We start from the raw sequence: 22,681 nt of genomic DNA, 5'->3' as shown, positions 1-22,681 counted from the left end.
CCGTTTGGCCCGGCGGTCCCTCTGGCCGGGAGGGCCGGGAGCGGCCGCCCCGACGGCGGGGCGCGTAGCGGCGGGGATCGGCCGGCGCCTGGCCGCTATGGGCCGCCGGGCGCGCGACCGCAGGCGGCAGCAGCAGCAGCAGCAGCAGCAGCGGCCAGAGCGGGGCGGCGACGGTGGCGGCGGCGGGGACCAAGCGGTGAGAGCCGGGCCGGGGCGGGGCGGGGAGCGGTAGGGCCGCCGGGCTGACGGTGGCGGCGGCGACGGCGTGTTTCAGGGCTGGGCCGGCGGCTACCCTGAGATCGTGAAGGAGAACGAGCTGTTCGAGCGGTACTACCGGGAGCTGGGCATCGTCCCCGCCGGCGAGTGGGGCGCCTTCATGGCGGCGCTGAGGGAGCCGCTGCCCGCCACGCTGCGCATCACCGGCTACCGGAGGTAAGGACCGCGAGGCGGGCAGGGGTCCCGGCGCGCCCCGCTCCCCCGGGGGCCCTGGGCCGGCAAGTACCCGCCGTTTTTACCGCGGAGGCGGTCTGCTGTCTGGCGAAGGTGTGTCTCGATCCGGTCGTCTTCTGCGGGTCTCTCTCCCTTGCAGTCACGCCAAAGAGATTCTCCACTGCTTGAAGGAAAAGTACTTCAAAGAGCTGCAGAACCTAGAGGTAGATGGCCAAAAAGTCGAAATGCCGCAGTCGCTGAGCTGGTAAGTGAGCTGGAAGGGAAATAAGGCGCCCTGCATATTCCCGACATGGAGCCGGACGAATTGGTTGGTTTCTTTTGCCTCTGCCCTTTTTCCATCTCTTTTCCCCCAGGTATCCAGAGGAGTTAGCCTGGCACACTAACTTGAGTAGAAAAATCTTACGCAAGTCGCCACAGCTGGAAAAGTTTCATCAGTTTCTGGTTAGCGAGACAGAATGTGTAAGTTTTGGATTGATCTTGATTTTTTTTTTCCCCTTTCATATCCTGAGCAGTGTTTTATTTAAACGCATTATGAGAAATTGAGACTGCAGCTTTTCTCTCAGAAGTTGAGTGGCTCAGAAGAATCTGGATTTTATGTTGCTGTTGACGGTGACTGTCATCCCGTGACTCTGGCACGTAACCGCAGTTACAAATATTTCTCCTAAACTAGTTGCAATTTTTTGTTGTTTGAGAATGTGAAAATGAGTCCCTGTAAAATAATTAGTTGCTGTTAGAAAATAGATGTTTGAGTCTGGTAAAAAGCGCATGTGTGCACATACCAAGACTTACCTTTAGTGATGGATGGTTCTTACTTGGTTGAAGCCAGTTTCTCATCTCTTGAGCAGAAACTACATCCGTAGAATGAATGAAATTGGAGTAAATATGCAATTATCAGAAATTTCAATTGGGTGAAATACTGTGATTTTGTTTGTTAAATGCTAACAAAATTTAATCCTAAGTTTATAATAGTGTGTTTTCAATTGTTTTGTCATTTTACTACATAGAGGTTTAAAAAAATTACTGCAAAAGAAATGCATTCTTTTGAAATGGAATAAAAAGGAGTTTGTTCTGGTTTTGTTTTTTCCTTTCAAGGGAAATATCAGTCGTCAGGAGGCTGTTAGTATGATCCCACCTCTGCTGCTTAACGTTAACCCTCATCATAAGGTAACTCTAGAATATACTGTGTGCTAGAGTTTTTTCCTGGAAGACAGTTTGATTAAACTGCAAATTACAACAGCGGTTGATTAAACTACAAATCACAACAGCAGTATCAATGCTGATATGCAATTCTGTTTTGTGTTGGCATGTTTTATGCTTTCTGCATGTAAACCACAGCAATCAACTCGTGTTCAGATCACAAACAGACTGTCAGGGGAACATCTGCTTTTTCAGCTTTATGTAATACCCTGTAAAAAACCACTTAGTTTTTAAGTAGTTACATAGTCATACTTTCAAAGTGTAAAGGTATTTAACTGCATCTAAGTTATATATTCATGTTTCAACCCCCTTTTAGAGTAAGATGACTGTTTTTAATTTCCTGCTATACATCACACTGTGAACAGGTGTAGTTTTCCAGATCCAAACGATAATGTTCTTTATCAGGTAGTTTTCACCCCTCTGTGCCTTTTGAAGAAGTTGCAAACTTCTGCTCTATAAATCTGTTGAGACAAAATAATTTGGGTGAGCTGAAACATGCTGTTGACGGTGGCGAATGAGTATAGATTGCTAACTTTAACTGAGGTGTCTAAGGAATGCCCGTGATACTTTCTAATGGCAGATGGGGGTATCTGGCAGCAAACTTCCTGTTCTAACCTTAGTGATGTTTTCATACACTGCATTTGTTTGCAGAATGAATCTGTCAGGTGGCCTTATTCTCTTAATCTGTTAAGTTAATGAGCTAGTTAGAAGTGCCTTGCTATCTCAAGCAACCATGTTGTGCACTTCTTTCTTAAATTTTTCATGACGTGTCTTGAAAGTTTTTCACACTTCTGACCTATATGTTTTAGAGACTCATTCATACGTATTTGTTTTTATATTAACATTAATTACTTAGCATACATAACTTTTCAGTTTATTTTCTCCTACTCCAACCCAATGTATGACACAAGGCTGATGGCTATGTTATGTGAGGCAAGGTCTTCCCACCTCTCTTAAATGAGTAATGAATTGGGTGATAGATCCAGTCCTAATGTGTCACAGGTGCATTTTGAGTTTTGTCTAGAGTTGAACAGGTAGTGAACGTGTTCGACTTAATGTAAAACACAAATTGTGAGAATAGTTTTGCACACACCTTACCTATATTGCATATACTAAGATAGCAGTATACGTTTTTCGCATTGAATGTTTAACTTTGGTGACTATATTTCAACAAGCGCTTTCTAGAAATGCCTGTAAGATTTCACAGATTTCCTCATAAATCAGACTCAGAACAGGTTCTTTATACAGCAAATAGCTGCTGTAACAATGCCTCGGCTGTTGTCATTTAGGACTTTTTATGGTTCTTAGTGCCTTATTTTGTGAGCTGCTTGTTATGACAATTGTTTGTGGTGAATGGAGTTAAATCCAGTTGGCGGCTGGTCACGAGCGGTGTTCCCCAGGGCTCAGTACTGGGGCCGGTCTTGTTCAATATCTTTATCAATGATCTGGATGAGGGGATCGAGTGCACCCTCAGTAAGTTTGCAGACGACACCAAGTTGGGCGGGAGTGTTGATCTGCTCGAGGGTAGGAAGGCTCTGCAGAGGGACCTGGACAGGCTGGATGGATGGGCCCAGGCCAACTGTATGAGGTTCAACAAGGCCAAGTGCCGGGTCCTGCACTTCGGCCACAACAACCCCATGCAGCGCTACAGGCTTGGGGAAGAGTGGCTGGAAAGCTGCCCAGCAGAAAAGGACCTGGGGGTGCTGGCTGACAGCCGGCTGAACATGAGCCGGCAGTGTGCCCAGGTGGCCAAGAAAGCCAATGGCATCCTGGCCTGTATCAGAAACAGTGTGGCCAGCAGGAGTAGGGAAGTGATTGTGCCCCTGTACTTGGCACTGGTGAGGCCGCACCTCGAATACTGTGTTCAGTTTTGGGCCCCTCACTACAAGAAGGACGTTGAGGTGCTGGAGCGTGTCCAGAGAAGGGCAACGAAGCTGGTGAGGGGTCTGGAGAACAAGTCTTATGAGGAGCGGCTGAGGGAACTGGGGTTGTTTAGCCTGGAGAAAAGGAGGCTGAGGGGAGACCTCATCGCTCTCTACAACTACCTGAAAGGAGGTTGTAGCGAGGTGGGTGTCGGTCTCTTCTCCCAAGTAGCTAGCGATAGGATGAGAGGAAATGGCCTCAAGTTGTGCCAGGGGAGGTTTAGGTTGGATATTAGGAAAAACCTCTCCACCAAAAGGCTTATCAAGCACTGGAAGAGGCTGCCCAGGGAAGTGGTTGAGTCCCCATCCCTGGAGGTGTTTAAAAGACGTGTAGATGAGGCACTTAGGGACATGGTTTAGTGGGCATGGTGGTGTTGGGTTGACGGTTGGACTCGATGATCTTAGAGGTGTCTTCCAACCTTAATGATTCTATGATTCTATGACCAGAATCACAGGTTATTTTTCACGCTTAACCAGCATGTTCTGCACATCAGGTCTTACATGCTGATTCCTATCTTACACAGAGATCAGCTTGATGATTGTCAAACCTCTCTGTAGTTGTGTTCATTTTTAATCTACTTTTCGCAATTCAGTTTTCCCTCACCATCAATTTGCTGGACAATTTTAGAGCATGTTTAGGCTTGCTTATTCTTCATTATCTTTTGCATTATCTACAAGAGTAAGTAGAAACCGGTAGCATCACAGATGTTACTTTAAACAGCAGATATGATGCTCTCTTACTGAATACGTCTCATGATGCGTTAACACTGCTGTGTGGCAGTGCTTATCATGCTCTCTGGAACTGTCTGTAAATGCTCTTTGCATTTCTCTGGGCTCTGTCTTCCGGTTTAGTCTTGTTCATGCCAGGGCTTGCATGAGGATCTGAGCAGATCTGTCCCCATCTTTTTTCCTGTTGCACGATTTCAGCTAACTTTTACTGGAGCTAAAGGTCCAGAAGATAGAGTCATATGGTTCTGAAAATCTGTAACTAGGCAAGAGGAAAGACTCTAAGCTTCCTTACTTACGGAAACAGTGTTAGCTGTCAAATGGTTTGCTGTGAAAGTGACTCTATGAATGACTCAATCACAAGCCAAGTTTGTGATGAACCAGGAGGGAGAAGGATGCTAGAAATCAGGTGTTGGTGTCTGTGCTGTTCTGTTCTGCTGCCCGACGACAGTACTTCTTCCAGGATATAGAAACAGGCAGTTGACTGCCCTGATTTTTTGCATTAAAATGCAAAAGTGTGAGGAGGGATAGCAGTCCATTTTTATGAAATCTACATAATCAACTGTGTTGGATAGTCTCTGATTTGCTGATAGTTAAAGAAAAGTACATCTTGCTCTTGAATGTAACTTTTCCCTTATTGTTTGTGTGTATATGTAAAGTTCCAGTTAACTTCAGTCAGAATTGCTTGTGAGCTGATAAAAGGATCATATCCCCATATCTATATTCAATAGATTTCTCTTTCAAATTTTTTTCAGCTGATGTATTTGTTCCCTACAAACCAAAGTCCTTGTTATATTTTAGACCCTCAGAGAGGTAGCTGCATTCCATGATGCATACAAAGAACAGAACTGTACTTTGTGTTTTTGCAAATTGGTGTTCTGAACAATCGTAATTCTACAATTGTATGCAAAAAAATTAATTTAAACAAGAACACGTAGTAAATTTTTCAAGTACTTAAAAAATACAAGGTAGGACTTTTTTTAACTTTCTGGTGTTTGTAGATTCTAGATATGTGTGCTGCACCTGGATCTAAGACTGCACAACTCATTGAAATGTTGCATGCAGACATGAATGTTCCTTTTCCCAGTAAGTCTGGAAAAACTACCAAAAACTTTTGTGACTTTGAATTTCCTCTTTTTCTTATAGAAGATTACTTATCTGTGATATTAAAAGTAACTGCATCTAACTATATATTGAATTCCCAAAGTAGTTGAGTTATATGAGATGGGAAGTACCCCACCTTTTCCTTGAAACTTTGTGGGCTTCCTTGGCTTGAAGGAGACAGATGGATTATAAATCTTCACATTTCAGACTACAGTAGGTGTCATTAGAGCTTAATTTTAGATGGTGGCCCATGAGCCCTTGTGTTTTAGTGGTATCCTGCAAACACTGGATTAAGCTGCTTTAGCCTTAGAATGTTCATGATATTTATCTTTTTTTTAAGCTTCAGAATCTTTACTTTCAGTTAGATGCTCGTAGAAGATACTGTCCGTAAAAATTCTGAAGTTGGGGGGAGTGGATTCTTTCTGTGTTCTGCTGAAAAACTGCTGATGTACAGAGATTGTCTTTGGTGGCAGTGGAGGTTTTCTCTTTTACAAGGGTTTTATTCTGAGAGTGAAAAGTTGAAGGGCCCTTGGTCGTGTCTTATTTCCGCTGCATGCAAGCTAGAACTCTTGAGACTATATTTGACACATCAGTTAAACCTCAACGTACTTTATGTTATTTTATGTTCAGCAAGGGGTCCTCTATTCATAAGTAGTCTTTTAAGTAAAAATCTCTAGTGAAAGATTTACACAACTTTGAAGATAAGGCAATAAACTATGTAAAATTATTTAGCTGTTGAATAGTAAAGCATCTTCCCACTATTTTGTGTTCCCAGAGGGTTTTGTAATTGCTAATGATGTCGACAACAAGCGCTGCTATTTGCTGGTTCATCAGGCTAAGAGATTAAACAGTCCATGCATCATGGTGGTAAACCACGATGCCTCCAGCATTCCTAATCTACAAATAGATGTTGATGGAAGAAAAGAGATCCTCTTCTATGACAGGATTTTGTGTGACGTCCCCTGCAGGTATTTTGCATGTAATCTTCAGTACACAGATTTTATTGCACTAAGTGCAGTGCTAGAAGTTTTGTGTTACTGAGTTACGCTTTTTGAGTTGCTTAGTGAGTTACAATTTATAGTAACTTCCAAAACAGATGAACGCCTTAATGTGTTAGGTAAGGGGATACCAAATCAAGGTGAACTTTTTTCATTCCAAGTGGTACTTAAATTTGGTCAGCTGAAGGGCTTCAAATTTTGGACTTACATTCAGGATACTGAAATACAAAGATAGTGTAGAAACAAACAGTACAGCATAGGAGAACTAGTTAACGTGGGAGAGGGACCGTTAATTTTTTTCTGCTATAAATGACTTGGATATGAAATGAGTTTTACCCACAAATAATACAAATCTGGTCAACCTCTGTTACAGTGGAGATGGAACCATGAGGAAAAACATTGATGTATGGAAGAAGTGGACAACACAAAACAGTTTGCAGCTCCATGGGTAAAAATGCTTATTACACATCTGCACTTCTTTCATTTCTCTCTCCTCCTTTTCCCATATCTTCAACATCTGCATGCATTCACATGTTAATATATGACAAAGCAGAGACTAAGAAGAATCGCTTTTCTCTCAAATCAAGAGCTTATGTGCTATTCAGAGAAAGTGTAGTGTTTCAGATGTGAGGTCAACCTCCAGTGGAGTGTGTGAATATAAATTTCTTGTATTCTTACGAATATCTAACATATTAATATTCATTGAATTAATTTAGACAAGGTAGCTAATAAAACAGGGAACAAATAATTTCCTTGGGATTCTTAGCGTTTAGGCAGGTAAAATACTGTTGGAAAATACAGAAACTTGCAAAATTTAATAGTAATGTTTTAATGTCTTTAGAATGTTAGAGATCATACATAAACAGTTTCAGTTACCTGAGATTGATTTATGTTAACTGATGGTGAATGAGTACTTAGCCTAGTGCAGGTGTATGGTAAAAAGCAGTAATTTAAACACAGATGAAAAAGCTTGGAATGTTTTACTGTGCATTTGTAACAAGCTGGGAATGCGGTCAGTTACTGTGACTCAGCTGACCTGTGGTAAACTGCTGCTTGATAACTCATTGTAAGTATGCAGGTGGGATACAAGCTGGTGATCCAGCTCAGTGATACTTTTCTCAGAAGGCCAGTGCAAGCTAAGCTGTGTTGTCCATAATATTTGTAATAGGTTGCTCCTCATTTTAACTCTAGATTTTGGAGAAGAAGAATAAGGTTTTGGGGATTTATTTTTCTAGTGTTGAGTACTTTATAATAAACTTGATGGGGCACTAGAAAGAACAAAATACAGAATGTTATGTTAAAAGTTATCATGCAGTAGTGTTAATGTTTGACCTAATTGCTGTTTTAATAGGTGTAGTTGTGTGTGTCTGCAGTGTAGACTGCACTAAGCTGTCTTAGTTTAAATCTGACTTTAATTTGTATACTGGTGACAGCTGTGGAACTCAGTATGTGCTGACTTAGTCCATGGAGAGTTATGTGTCTGCAATATAGCTTCACCTGTAAGAAATTTGTTGTCAAATCTTTCTGATTCCTGAATGATACCTGGCTAGAACAAGAGTGTTCTGTTAGATTGCAGTTAAGAATTGCAACCCGTGGTGTTGAGCAGCTGGCAGAAGGTGGGAGAATGGTATATTCTACGTGTTCGTTGAATCCTATCGAAAATGAGGCCGTGATCGCATCTCTGCTGGAAAAGAGTCAAGGTGAGAATGCGAGCTTGGACGGAGTGGGGAAATCTTTTTTTCTCAGCCCAAAAAAGTATATGGGTATGATAGCACTAGTAATAAGCTTAGTCTAGGTAACATGCTCCTAGTATGCAAAACTGCAGTAATTTTTTGGTACCGGTAGGATTTCATTGGTGTTGATATGAGCAGCCTTCTTAAATGGGCCTAAATTGGGTGCATATGTAAACCTGAAGAAGTTCTGTTGATGATACACAAAAGACTTCTACAGATCAATGGAATTCAGTCTGTGTTACCTGGCTTCTGGTAACTGATTCCACTGGTTGGAGTCCCTGTCTGACATTCATATTTCCTTTGGAAAACACAGCGTGGGACATTACTGCTGTACACCATAGGAGTAAAAAGCCCAGAGTGTACTTAAGCAGTTAGAAGAATGTTATTGTGTGCCAGTAGGTGGGAGTCACTGATACCTTTGGCATCCTTTGACCCACATTTTGACATGCTTGGAATTTTAATGTCTTTAAGCTCATGGGGTTTTTTACACTTTTGACTTGCATATGAAGGCTTGCATAAGTTGCTGTTGAGTCTCCATCATCTGAAGTAACGAGGTGGAAAAACTGAGGTGAGCTGGGAAGCTCCACTGCAGCAGTTTATGATAGGAGAGCTTAGTAGCCCAAATTTCTGGTCTTGAGCTGATGGACACTGTTTTTTTTCTGAGTCAGTAACCTGAAGTTTGGTGACATCTAATTGGATTTTGCTTGAAAAGTACCACAGAGTTGAAGTTAAGCCTTGTACAGAGCAGAAGCAGCTGTATTACTCCTGGAGCTGAGCTGGTTCTGGAAGTAGAATAGCCTGTTTTGTGTAATGTTTTCTTTGTGCCAGTCAGTATTCTGGCCCCAAATTATGCATGAAATTTCATTGTCTCCCAAACAGCAGTTTAGCTAAAGTGCCTGTAGATAATTAGGAATTGACTATTTAATTTCCACTCAAAGGACATTTTTATTTAGAGGTAGTTTTTTTGGCAGACTGAGTGAAAAAACAACATAGACTTGTTTCCAGTAAATTATGGTATGCTTGATTTATTGAAGGCTGTAGCACGCCAGAATTAAGTTTAACAATGACAAGATTGGAAGGCAGTAAGGACTAGTTTGGATAGGAGCATGAAGCAGTATGGATGTTGATGGAGGCCAACAATTGCAGTATTTGGGGCAAATTCAGTACTTGGAAGTAAGGATCTTGACTGCAGTATCGGGCTGTGGCATTTGGATCTTGTCTCTGCCCAGTGGGCGTATTTTCAGGCTTACTTGGAGGCTATGATGTGTCCCAGCCAGCAATTGTTATCCTTGGGGCTTGGACATAGGTGTAGCTAAAGAAGGGCGAGGTAGTGGAGTGGTCTGCAAGGGGCATTGGACCGTAAGGATTTGCTCAGGTCAGTCTAGAAGGTTTGTTGGTTCTTCGATCTTAAGTTAGATCCTAGCACTGTGTTACACTGCTACCTGTGGAGCAGATCAGAGATTGCTTTCTCCTTGGAGCTGAAGGAATAAGGAAGAGGCACTTTTGTACCATGTTTCTCTGCTGGGAATTGTAGTACTTCTGACGGACCATTTAGTGGCTGATTGGTCTGATGTAGTCTTGAGGCATCGGTTGAAGTCATGCTGTAGGTAGGCAGGAATATTCAAAGGACGGACGCAAACATCAAGTTTAATCAGATTTGAAATGTCATTTTGGAATTTGTCTATGAATTCATGTATCACTTTTTCATTTATTTAAAAGACTTGCTTAAACTGTCGCTGTAAGAGTAAATGGTTAGTCATGTAGAACAGGTCGATAAATTGTGTGCAACGTGAGGAAAAGCCTACCTAATTGTTAAATAACTAAGTATTCAGAATCACAAAAAAGAAATTTTAAGGTGGTTATTCTCTAGAGAGATCACCTATTTAAACAGTAAGTTTTTATATCATTCCTTCTGGACTTGGGGCAGTTTGAAGGTTTTATTCAGTAGATTAAATTATATTCTGTTACTGTTTCTTGTAGTAATCTGACATATTTTAGGCACATAGCCTTTTGTCCTGTTAGGTTGATAGTATTTACCTTCCTGTTAAACAGTTTGGAATTTTCCTTTCCATTTAAAAAATAATAAATTCTTTTTCCTCTCACACTGGAATATATTAAGATTGTAAGTCCATAAAATCAGAATATATCAAGCATTTTAAAAGGCTTAGTCATTCCAAACAAGTACTTCTCTGAGAAATACTTAATCGGTGTAGTAAATCCAAATACTGAGTAAGTGAGCATAAAAACTTCTATGACTGCATTGCCTGGAATGCTGATGTTTAACAATACAGGTTGTAGAGTATTACTCTATGCAGCTGCTACAAAAAGTATCTAACCATTATATTTTGGTTAACTTATAGGTTGCAAACTTCTGTAGTTATTACGAACAGTTCTTACCATCCTTCTTATAATTTACACAGTAGTAATTGTATAACATTTTGTTCCTTGAAAGGTTTAAAAAGCAATGGTCTTAAAATAAGCTTGAAGGAAAACTATTTTTTTTAAAAGTGAATTAGGAGCACAACTCTCAAATTCTGTTTTCAAGAATGTTTATATTCTTGGGGTTTCAGGTGCCTTAGAACTTGCTGATGTCTCTTCTGAGTTGCCAGGTTTGAAGAGGATGCCAGGAATTACAAAATGGAAGGTACTTACCTGATATTTCTGTGATGTTCTTGGTCTATCGTAGAGTGTTAAATTAGGGAAATTTTGAAGTGTAAAATTTCAAAACATTAGATTGAGCTGAAGTAATGGTAGTGATTTGCTGTTTAGAGTTGTAGACAATATAGCATTATAGGGGAGAGGGCTAAAAATCTTTCTGATAATAAGTTCTTGTCTCTGCTCTCTTTCCTTTAGCTTTCTTTGCTCTATCTCCTATACTTTCTTAATGCAATTCCCTTTTCTATTGAGTGCAGCATGTGTCCTGTAGATGGCAGCATAATTTCAGCCACTTTTTAAGTTATCCCTCCTCCTCTGTCTTTACAGTCTGTAAGTGTTAGATCCTACGGTTCTTTAGCTGGTCCATTTGAATCATTTGGAAGTAAAAGCTGTTAAACCCTTTCTGGAAATAAGCTAGAAGAACTGCAGTTATGTGAGTAATCCTAGAATATTAATAGAATCCTGTATTTTGTTCCAGACCTTACACGATTTCAATTCTGGAAACAGACTGGTAGGGAGGGACAAAAAACCCCGAAGCTTCTTCAGCTTCCTGTTAAGAGTATAATCAAGAAGAGTAGAAGGCCATCCTGGTAGTAGGGAAAGAAGCTCTGATTAAATTTTAATTATGAGTGTGTGCCTTTGCAACACCATTGGTTGTTCTGTCTTCTCTCACCATCTCACTAGTGTCTTGCAATGGTACAGTCTGCAGGTTTGTGCCTGTGTGTAGGCTAATGAACAGCATGCATGGAATAAAGATTTGCTTATGTTCTGTCATTGGAAATCCAGCTTAGAAACTAGCTGATTTCTTTCTTCTTACAGCTCCAAAAGTTTAAATTGTATGCTTGTACCTGAAGGATAAATGTAAAATGCATGATTGTGGCTTTATAATCTTAATTTTACTTTTTTTTGTACTGTATAAGGCTATAAAATGTATACATAAAGATCACTAAGAGTATTTATAACATTGTACATATTCCCTGTAACATTTATTTCTGTGTTTGTCGTTGAAATATAAATCTCCCTAATGGGTATTTTAAAAAGTAGGCTAATAAAATCTGTTGAAAGTTTGCACAAGATTTTCTTCAGCCCTTATTTGCTGCTACTGTATTTTTTCAAGCTTCATTGGCTAGCTCGTCATTGAATGCATTTGCTTGCTTTGGTGCTGTTTTTACTTGGTGTGGTCTTCTGTTTCCTGGTGAAACATCTGTTCAATGGGAGCTCTGTGACTTAGTGATTGCATTGAATATTACTGAGCATCAGTTGACTGTAAATCTCTGGAAACAGCAAAATAAAAATAAGGTTTTGTTCAAGGGACACTTAGGTGCTTGGAAATAGCATTCAGTACTCTTTCCTTAAGCCAGATGATGAGTGAACTCAAATGAGTTATTTCAGAATCTAGAAGGAAGAGAGCTTTTTAACTTCAGACATGTTAATCTACTTCTGCAACACTTTTAGTCTTCATTCTACCCTAAGAGGCTAGCAAAATGTGCAATAGAGAAGACTTCAGCATGTTCTTTGATGCTGTGTCATTCCAGCAGTTACATTGTGTGGTTAGACTGGTAAACCAAAACTGAACAGAGCAGGGCTGTTAGGCAGTTATTCAGTACATCCAAAATAGTTCTAGATTGTTTGTCCTTCCAGTTATTTATCAGTCCCGTTGTTTGTTTCTCTCAAGCTGAACTCATGACTTCCAAAGAAGAGCAGTTCAGAATTGCAGTCTATCTTGTCTCCATCGAGCAATATGACATGTAGCATATTTGGACTTGAAATACTAATTCTGGAAGTACAGTCATTTCTATTTCAGGAACACGCAAAGGCACAATGTTTTAGGTGTGATCTGATCAGTGGCTGAAAAACGCCAGACTTCATGACGCTGAAATCTGTGTTCTAATGTTCTTAGTGAAATTGTAATTTAGATAAATCTTACATTTCAGCTTCCAGTAGAACACTTAATTAAACCTTCAAGACAATCACAGTGAGATGTATGAAAACACTTCATCGTACTTGCCAGTCCTGAAGTCACCATCGCTGTGACTTCTCTATTTTGTTGCCTTAACAACAAAAACGGGCCTTCATTTCAGTCATTAATTTTATGCATTTGCCCCACACATTCCTGGATGTGACCTTTCTTACAGCCCTAGCTTCCAGTACAGAACCAGGCATCTACAGTTCTGAGGTCAGATTTTCCCGGGTTTTTTTTCCCCACTTAGGTATTCTTGCTTAAAGAGCATTCAAAATGCCTTGCTACAAGAGTTGTGTCTCTAACTTTCTGCTCGTATCTTAAGCGTCCTTCAAAAGCTTTGACCCTTAGATGGAATGAGGTGATGTTATGTCCACAGAGTATCTTAGAGGGGATTTATAAACGTGTTCTGAGTCCTGGATAAAGATACAGACACCAGAAAATCATGGGGACATGGTTCTTCAGTAACTTTCCTTGAAAACATCTCTATCTGTGACCTATGTAGGGCTGTGTCATGGGGCTGTATGCTTACCAAGCTGTTGTGTTGCTGTCTTGCATCTTTCTTACAAAATGAAATTGGGATTCCTCGTTCCTAATCTCTACGAGACTGCAGTAGCCCTCTTCCTTTGTATACTGCTTGGAAGCTGCTTATAGCAGAATGTCTTACAGCCAGTCTCATGGAGAAAAAGAAATAATGTATCCTAAATCTGATGGCTTACTGATCTTCTTGTGTATTCCACCTCTGTTCTTCCTTTGTATTTTGGTGTTCTACATGTTCTGGAAGGTTAACAGAGATCACTGCAGTTGATTCTGCACCAGTCTTTACTTGACTGCATGCTTCTTGAAGCATAAAAAGTGGAGCAAAGAGGTACAGCTGCAAGAATCTCTTGCTCTTAAGTGCACACATAAAATGCACATGAGAACAATACACTTTAAAGAACTTAATTTACTATGCCAGAAAATAACTTCTGTTTTTGGTGTCTGAATCTTGGTTTGAAAGTATTTTAATTAAAACTTGAAAAATGGTGACGCATATTCTTCACAGTATTTATATTTACTCCTTTGAAGGTAATGCTGAAAGATGGACAGTGGTTTGAAGAGTGGAAAGATGTGCCTTCAAATAGACAAACACAAATACGTCCCACTATGTTTCCAGTAAAAGATGAAGAGAAGCTAAAGGCAATGAATCTAGAGCGTTGGTAAGTTTTCCCAGAGTAGATTTTATGAGGTTTTGATGATTACCTTGTATGATGGTGGGCAAATTGTTGTGAAGCCAGCAATGTGCGCTCGCAGCTCAGAAGGCCAATCGTATCCTGGGCTGCATCAGAAGAAGCGTGGCCAGCAGGTCAAGGGAGGTGATTCTGCCCCTCTACTCTGCTCTGGCGAGACCCCACCTGGAGTACTGTGTCCAGCTCTGGAGCCCTCAGCATAAGAAAGACACGGACCTGTTGGAGCGGGTCCAGAGGAGGGCCACAAAAATGATCAGGGGGATGGAACACCTCTCCTGTGAAGAAAGGCTGAGAGAGCTGGGGTTGTTCAGCCTGGAGAAGAGAAGGCTTCGGGGACACCTTATTGCAGCCTTTCAGTACTTAAAGGGGGCTTATAAGAAAGATGGAGACAAACTTGTTAGCAGGGCCTGTTGTGACAGGACAAGGGGGAATGGCTTTAAACTAAAGGGGGGGTAGATTCAGACTAGATATAAGGAAGAAATTTTTTATGCTGAAGGTGGTAAAACACTGGCACAGGTTGCCCAGAGAGGTGGTGGATGCCCCATCCCTGGAAACCTTCAAGGTCAGGTTGGACGGGGCTCTGAGCAACCTGGTCTAGTTGAAGATGTCCCTGCTCATTGCAGGGGGGTTGGACTAGATGACCTTTAGAGGTCCTTCCAACCCAAACTATTTTACGATTCTATGAAATTATAATTAGGAGGTCAGATTAGGAACGTGTTGCAGTATAGACCTATGCTTGTATAGGTCTGAGTATATTTTGATTGCTTCGTATGTAATGGCAGTACACAATATTTAAATTCCAGTGAACTGAAAGAAATTATTGAAAATTGCTTACCAAGGAATAAGTACTCATCCAAACAGGTCAAATTCTTTGCATCCAATAGAGATACATAGCCAAAATTACTTGAAAAGTATGTAAAACTTTAACATTTTAACAGTGTGAATTATTTTCTGTGAAAGACTTTCCATAACTATTCTAAAAATAGTGTTTAGAAATGAGTCATTAAAGCTCAGATGTGGTGAAATGAATGTGTTGCACTGATGCAAGTTATTTTGCCAGAATGCTCTATTTTAGATCCTGTTTCTAGCTTGATAAATTAAATCTGTGCAAACCTACTAGGAACACTTAGTTTACCCTGAAAGTAAATATAAATGTGACACTTCTAGTGCTTTGTGAGAGCCTGAATGCTGATGATGAATACACTGCAACATTTTTTTTTTCCCCCCCCCTAGTCTTAGGATATTGCCACATCACCAGAACACAGGAGGTTTCTTTGTGGCTGTGTTAATAAAAAAATCTCCAATGCCATGGAATAAACGCCAGCCTAAGGTAACTTCTGTTAAAAGAGCTAAAATGTTAAATTTTAATAACATTTCTGGAATTTTTTTGAAAGCTTACATAATAGAAAACATACTAAAACTGTTTTGTATCTGCCCTTCAGTTATAGTTCAGTGTGTCAATTAAAAATAAATTCCTAAATTCCTTAAGAACTTTAAAAAAAAATCTTTCAAAATAGAAAAAAAAAGGGGGGGGATTTTGAAATTATAGTAAAATAGCGAGATAGAACTTCAACCTAAAATTAAGGCTTTGAAAGAATTACAGAAGCAGATTAGATTGAGTAGCTAAAGCTGTCACTTACTTCAGCTGTGTGTGGTCCCTCTGCTGAAGGCTTTTTTCTGCTGTGTTGTAAGCTAATTCTGATTTCAGTTTATCTTACCCTGTGGCTGGTTGCTCAGGAGTGATTCACTAGCAGATTAGTCTAGCAGATCAGCGGCAGGAGGAATGGATGTAAAACTGTTAGGAGCAGCAGCAGCTTCAGCCATCTGACTTTAATCCATTTGTTGTCAATTGTCTTTAAAATCCTGTCAACAGGATTTTAAGTTGACATGATTTATTTGATCTCTTAGATTGTTCATATCTTTGAGAGAAACTTCTTGTGTGAATCCCTTTTAGCTGTTTCTATTTATTTGATTTGCTTCATTAGAACACCTTATGAGTAAAACGTATGTGGCAATAAGGAAAAAGCATTTATTCAGAAGCGTCATCCAAATAGTTTATGCTGTTCTAAGTTTAATGTTGTAGCACTCTTACAGAAAGTGTGCAGCAGCAGGATGTGTGTGTCACTTTGAGTGCTAGGAGGAAAGTAGCAGATCCTGACTTAAAATAGTCTTCTCTGTGAGTGCTTGAACGTGATTTTGTAAATGGTACAAAAATAGCTTTCTTGGACAGTCAGTAAGAAATTGTCCAGAGCAGTAGCAGGGGTAAATGTGACTTATAATGGTATCTTCACTTAGTGGACTGTCATGGTTCAACCTCAGCCAGCAACTGAACACCACACAGCTGCTCGCTCACTCTCCCCCCCCAGCCCCCCAGTAGAGAGATCCATTTAACTCCCTAAATGGATTTGTTTAAGCACTTACATACAAATTGATAAGAAGTACATGCAAAGAGAGAACATAGGTACCTTTTGTTACCAGTTAGATACTACTTTTGCTTTGTTGAAAATACTATAATTTGAAATAGGTTCATCAGAAATTACCACAAAGAACAGGAGATACTGAAGTGACAGCAGCTAATTCAGATAATAGTTCTGAATGTATTACTGAAGAACCCACGCTTGCTGAAAATGAAGAGTCTAAGACAATGGAAGAATTGCAGAATTCAGACACTGAGCAAAGCAAAAAGGAAGGAGTATGTGGGTAAGAGACCATGTCTAAGTATTTGTCTTGTGACAGTTGAGTATTCTATAGTTCTTTTGTTATTGGATTCATTTAGAAGTCGATCAAGAAGAATTAATGGATTTGCTCAGTTGTCCTACATTTCCACGTTTTCTGTCTTGTATTCTGTCGTGGTTTAACCTCAGTTGACAACTGAGCACCACACAGCCGCTCGCTCACTCCCCCCCTCCCCGGTGGGATGGGGGAGAGAGTCGGGAGAGTAAAAGTGAGAAAGTGAGAAAACTCGTGGGTTGAGATAAAAACAGTTTAATAATTGAAATAGAATGAAATAATAATAATAATAATAATAGTACCATACAAAACAAGTGATGCACAGTGCAATTGCTCACCACCCGCTGACTGATGCCCAGCCAGTCCCCGAGCAGCGGTCGCCCCCCGGCCAGCTTTCCCCAGTTTATGTACTGAGCATGACGTCACATGGTATGGAATGTCCCTTTGGCCAGTTTGGGTCAGCTGTCCTGGCTGTGCCCCCTCCCAGCTTCTTGTGCACCTCCAGCCTTCTCAGTTGGTAGAGCACGGGAAGCTGAAAAGTCCTTGACTAGTGTAAGCACTGCTTAGCAACAACTAAAACATGGGTGTGTTATCAACATTATTCTCATCCTAAATCCAAAACACAGCGCTGTACCAGCTACTGGGAAGGAAATTAACTCTATCCCTGCTGAAACCAGGACAGTATTTCAGGAAGTTAGGAAAATAACCCCGTATTAGCATTTGCAACATCTGTTAGTCCTTTCTTCTCTGTTAAGGAAAAAACTATTTTCAGAAGTTAGCCTTTGGAAGATGATTAGTGTCTTCACAATTACTCCCTCAGAAATCTCTGTTTACTTGTTTTTGTGATTTCTGTTTTCAAGCACTGCTTTCAGTTCCTCATTTTAAGAAGTTAAATTGTGGGTAGTGTTGTCTTAGTGAAGCACAGGAAAATGTCAGTATTCTGTTTGGCATACTATCCTTACTATAAAGCAAGTGTTGACTAAATGAACTGAATATACTGATTTTAAACCAAGTACTTTACTAAAATTGACAATGCAATGGTATTTTCTTTTTAGACCACCACCGTCTAAAAAAATGAAGTTGTTTGGTTTTAAAGAAGACCCTTTTGTGTTTCTCCCTGAAGATGATCCATTGTTCCTTCCTATCCAGTAAGAAAAAAATGTTTCTGTTTTGGCAGTAAGATTTCTAGTAGTTTAGGAATATTAGTAGTTCAGTTCATCACAAAAGACGGGTCTAGTTGGTCATACATAAAACTTTTTCCCTAACTTTGCACCAGGTGCCCCTCTCCTCAACACTCAAACTCTTCTTAAATGAAAATAGCCAACTATAGTTTGCACTGGAAATTTTTGAGTGTATCTTAGTGTCTATGACAGCTTGTCTTTTCTGATGTCGTGCATCTTAGAAAGTCCAATCTTTGTGTTCTGGAGCCAAAGTGTTAAGTGTTTGCAGAGATAGCTGGAGGAAATGGGCTAACCCATGCATTTTGAGCATGTAATTTCATTGTTCAGTTAATCAAAACAAGTATTATGGCCACAGGAAGTTTTATGCATTGGACCCATCATTTCCCAAGATGAATTTACTAACTCGAACTCAAGAAGGAAAGAAGAGACAGCTGTACATGGTTTCTAAGGAGCTAAGGAATGTGCTTCTGAACAACAGTGAGAAGATGAAGGTATGGTTCATCTCTTCAGGTTTTCACAACGGAGATCATAAGCATCAGTGGATGTTTCCTTGAACTTTATTGCCAAGCTTATTGTTTATTTAGAGGATTAGCCCTCTGATAGGCCTTTTTTTTTTTAGTCTGAATGAATGTTTTCCTCTCTGTCCCTCTTCTGTTAAAGAGATGAAGAGTTGTCTCAGAGAGGTAAATAAGTCTCCAAGATTAAAATCGGTATGGTTTTTGGCAGATGGAAGGGAACTTAAAAGTAGAGGAAAGGAATACCAAACTGCTGTGTCTGTACCAGCATTGTTATGTGGTCTTCAGGTACCTTCACAAGTTTACATCGACACTGTTGTATTTATGAGCCCCTTAACTATAAAAGTATTAAGAGCTTTGAAAGCCTACCAAAAATAACGGATAACTTCAGCTGAATTATTAGCTGCCTGTGTTACATGGGGACATTGTTTCAAAGTAATTTCAACAACTGAATATATTGAAAAGTTGTTAAGCTCAATGATAATGGGATAAGAAGTAGTTTTTGTGAATTAGAGGGAAAAATGATAATTTGTTTTATATGACTCCCCATGGAAAATGCCTTGCAAATTCTAAAGATTTGTCTTAAAAGTTGTTGAATAGTTTAAGTTAGAATGAGGTCATCTAGTCCAGCTTCCTTCCTGCCCCAAGCAGGGCTAACTTCAAAGCTAGATCAGCTATGGTTCAGGGCCTCATCCAGTCAAATCATGAAAATTTCCAAGGATATCCATTACATCTTTGCAACAAATCTTGCAATAAATAATTATCCTTTTATCCCACATGCAGGAAGTGGCTACATAATTGACAAAATTTGAAGAAACTGGTGCATTGTATTAGGTAGTGAGACTTTGAGTACCACAAAGGATATACTGTCCTAATATAAGTACTTGTGCATTTTTTAAATCCCGTCCTTGATTGACTTTCCCACAATCACCCAGAAAATTCTTACTCGAACTAAAATTAAAATTAGATCTTAAAATGAGGGCAATGAACTATTAAGACTAACACTTCCTCACAGTGTTCAGTTTTCACCATGGAAAGGAGTGAAAGGCGTTTATGTTGAGAGAGAACTATGTTTTGGTAGTGGGAATTCCTTTTTCCCTTGAATGGATTTTCACATGAATTTAATTCAGTGTCCAGTGCAAATGAACAAACGTTATGACAGAATTATCCTTTCTTCCTCCTTTTAGTCAAACAGTTGAGGAAAAACAAAGTTCAGAGTGGTAATTTAGAATTTATACTCCTTAATGATGCTTATTGGCTTTGCCGTTTGCAGGTTATTAACACAGGGATAAAAGTCTGGTCTCGCAACAGTGATGGTGAACAGTTTGGATGTGCGTTCAGATTAGCACAAGAGGTAATTGCATAGCATTGTATTTTCAAAGGAGAAAGTATCTCCTACTATAGATACTAGGTTTCCTCTAGAGCCTATAGCACAGCTGGCATTAATGTCAGATTAATGACAATTTGCATTTTCAGTATGGTTTAAAATGTGAAAATCGTTTTTTGGTATTAGCTAAAGGACATACTGTTTTTAACATTTTTCCTTCAGAAAGTAGAGATTGCATTTTGAAATAATTATATTTATTTATTAAACAGGGAATTTATACTCTGTACCCATTCATTCATGCAAGGATTATAAGTGTCTGCATAGAAGACGTTAAAATTCTGCTAACCCAGGAAAATCCGTTCTTAAGTAAATTCAGCAGTGAAACACAGAAGAAAGTCAAAGACATGGGTAAGCCTTCTAATTTGTGCTATGACAAAATGATTATTATACAGTACATGGAAGACTATGAAAATCCTGTCACATAAACTGTGTGTGCTAAAAATTTTGACTAAATTTATCTTAAATATATTTGTTAATTAGGTAAGTAAGCATTACTGAAATCCACTGTGCTACTAGAAACTGTAGTGCTTTCTGATCAGAGCCTTTGAGGTTTATGAACTCCAGAGAACGGAAGAGTTGCCAAACTTGTGACTTCTGTGAAGCAATGCTGTGAGGCAGCATTTAAAATGTCTGATGAACAAAGGTTTTATATATGCTACTGATTTTTATGCCTGTTAGTGCTCCAGCTGAAACTGTTTGTTTGTCATCTGCAGTTGTTTGTCATGATTTTATGTATCAAATATAGTTATTCAGATTTGATTTTCTTAAATATAGGCAGCAATGTCTACTCATATTAAATTTTACTTCCTATGCGCTGGATGCTTGAAGAAATGAAGACTCGTTTTTAGTCTTTTGTTTATGTTGTTTTATTTCCAAGTCATTGCTGATCCTTGTACTTCAGTGTTTGATGAGACAAAATGGGAAGAACAACTTTTCTAAAGTTTGGGCTGGCATACTCTTATGTCCTTTTTGCTTAAGTAAAAGTTCCTTGCTAGATTCACTGAGTAAATTATTCCACTATGTGGTTTTGTATTTTAATTTGTTTGTTTGGGGTTTGGGAGGGGGCAGGGTTGGCAATTGCTTTTGTAACTATATAAATACTTTGGTCTGAAAAAAAAGGAGGCATAAAAACTGGTATTGTTCATAGTTTACTGTACTGATGTAGATAACTGCTAACCAGCTCATGCTGTGTGGCTGTCTAAAAACTTGTTTTCTTGAACATTTTCAAATGACAATCATTTTAACGTTGTACCAAGTAACACATCTGTTGTGTTTTTGTTCCCCCCACCCCCCTTCCATGTAGCGATGGGAAGTATAGTTCTGAAGTACGACCCAGACCCTGAGTAAGTAGATGTGTTACTTTTCATTTACGCAGTTTTAAAACTTGGACAAGAATTTATTTTCACTCAGCAAAAACAGAAGTGGAGGCACAGGGATGCAGTGAGGTCAACAGTAAAGCCAGACAGCATACAAAGAATATAACAGGGAAAGAAGCTATCTTGCCTGTGTATTCTTAAAACAATTGTAGCATTTAGCTTTATAAAGGAGAGCTAGTAGTTCTGCCAGAGGTCCACAGTATCACTGCATGTTTGTTTGCTTGCTTGTTTCCCTGTGAAGTCCAGCATTTGGAATAGAAAAAGTTAAACTTTTTCATTGTTCATTTTTGTCGACAAAGCAGTATCAGAAGCTCTTGAGAACTTTTTAAATGTAAACTTTCATCTTGCTGTTGCTTATATTAGTTTTGAAACCAGAGCCAGAAAATTATTTTGCCTGTTGCAGAAATTTAATAGCATCGAGCTTTATTTTTTTTGCTTGCTTGCTTGTAGACAAGCAGGTACTTGTTTAGATATTGAAGTTAAGACCAATGTACTTTCATCTTGTACGAACAGTTATAAAATGCATTCACTGTTAAAGATCGTGCACTTATTTATCAGGGTATATCTATAAAATTAAGTTTTTAAGATTAACTTTCTCATAATTGACCAAACTAACTGCTTGTTTCTAGAAAACCTGATGATCTTCAGTGTCCTATAGTGCTGTGTGGTTGGCAAGGAAAGACATCACTCCGTGCTTTTGTGCCCAAGAACGAGAGACTTCATTACCTGAGGATGATGGGAGTTGAAGTGTTTAAAGCAAAGAGGAAAGAGGAGGAATTGGAAAGTAAAACAGAGGAAGAAGTTCAACATAGGCTGGCACAAACAGAGGAAGGAATGGATGTGGAAGATAAAGAACGTGATTTAGTCACAAAAATGGAAGCAGAAATAGGTGAAGAATCTTCCCACAGTCCTGTGGAAAGCAGTGCTATGGAAGTAGAAAATAAAATTGAGGATTTAGATCAATCTAGTAAAAATGCCAACAGTCATGTAAGCCAGGAAAGCAAAGACACGGATACGGGTAATGTGAAAGATTAAGTTTCTTTCTCTATTACTTGGCAGCTTCCATGAGGCTCACATCCAGACTTTTGCTTTTAGCATGGAAGTATATTTTAAAATTTCGGTTGGAATGGGATGTTCCTCTTTTAAAGTTTTGCCTATTTTATTTTTTAAATGAAACTATAAAGAGATTTCTCTTCAAGTGTGTTGTCTTTTTACCATTTTAAGCTCCATATTACTGGTGGCTTTGTGTGTCTGTTGCTGGCAATGGACCATGCACCAGTAAAATCTAAAGCCCCTGTTTGAAAAGGAATAATGATATGTACCAATGAACTGCCTGTGTAACTGGTCAAGAATTCCTTCAGAAGAAAAAACTGGGCTTTCATTCAAAGCACACAAGTTCTAGAAAAACGTTTGTTCTCTTAAGATTGCTTACCCCACCTGCCACCCAATCTGATTACTACTTTCACAGGTTCTTTAATGGATAAGGGAATCAGTGTGAGTATGCATACAAATGCACAT

General features: G+C 39.5%; 1 protein-coding gene across 1 annotated transcript; it reads left to right on the top strand.

Annotated features, from left to right (window-relative positions):
* The first annotated feature begins 56 nt into the window (after positions 1 to 56).
* On the top strand, positions 57 to 22,361 carry NSUN2 (NOP2/Sun RNA methyltransferase 2). Its single transcript, XM_076330304.1, has 19 exons — positions 57 to 196; positions 275 to 432; positions 590 to 694; positions 804 to 909; positions 1,543 to 1,614; positions 5,297 to 5,381; positions 6,175 to 6,367; positions 6,771 to 6,845; positions 7,967 to 8,097; positions 10,701 to 10,774; positions 13,814 to 13,944; positions 15,208 to 15,304; positions 16,499 to 16,674; positions 17,760 to 17,852; positions 18,241 to 18,376; positions 19,674 to 19,754; positions 19,997 to 20,135; positions 21,091 to 21,130; positions 21,793 to 22,361. The coding sequence occupies exons 1-19, from the start codon at positions 98 to 100 to the stop codon at positions 22,196 to 22,198; spliced, it is 2,397 nt and encodes a 798-aa protein (XP_076186419.1). The 5' UTR covers positions 57 to 97; the 3' UTR covers positions 22,199 to 22,361.
* The last annotated feature ends 320 nt before the right edge of the window (positions 22,362 to 22,681 follow it).

This window comes from Aptenodytes patagonicus, chromosome 2, assembly GCF_965638725.1.
Source record: "Aptenodytes patagonicus chromosome 2, bAptPat1.pri.cur, whole genome shotgun sequence".
Taxonomy (NCBI): domain Eukaryota; kingdom Metazoa; phylum Chordata; class Aves; order Sphenisciformes; family Spheniscidae; genus Aptenodytes; species Aptenodytes patagonicus.
This window is presented reverse-complemented; position numbering and strand designations above follow the sequence as displayed.

Bases quoted from the DNA above. Each gene is read 5' to 3' on its own strand.
- NSUN2 (XM_076330304.1), top strand. From the start codon at position 98: ATGGGCCGCCGGGCGCGCGACCGCAGGCGGCAGCAGCAGCAGCAGCAG. The intron at 10,775-13,813 runs GTACTTACCTGA...ACTCCTTTGAAG, and splicing joins CAGGAATTACAAAATGGAAG to GTAATGCTGAAAGATGGACA. The intron at 16,675-17,759 runs GTAAGAGACCAT...TTTTCTTTTTAG, and splicing joins AAAAAGGAAGGAGTATGTGG to ACCACCACCGTCTAAAAAAA.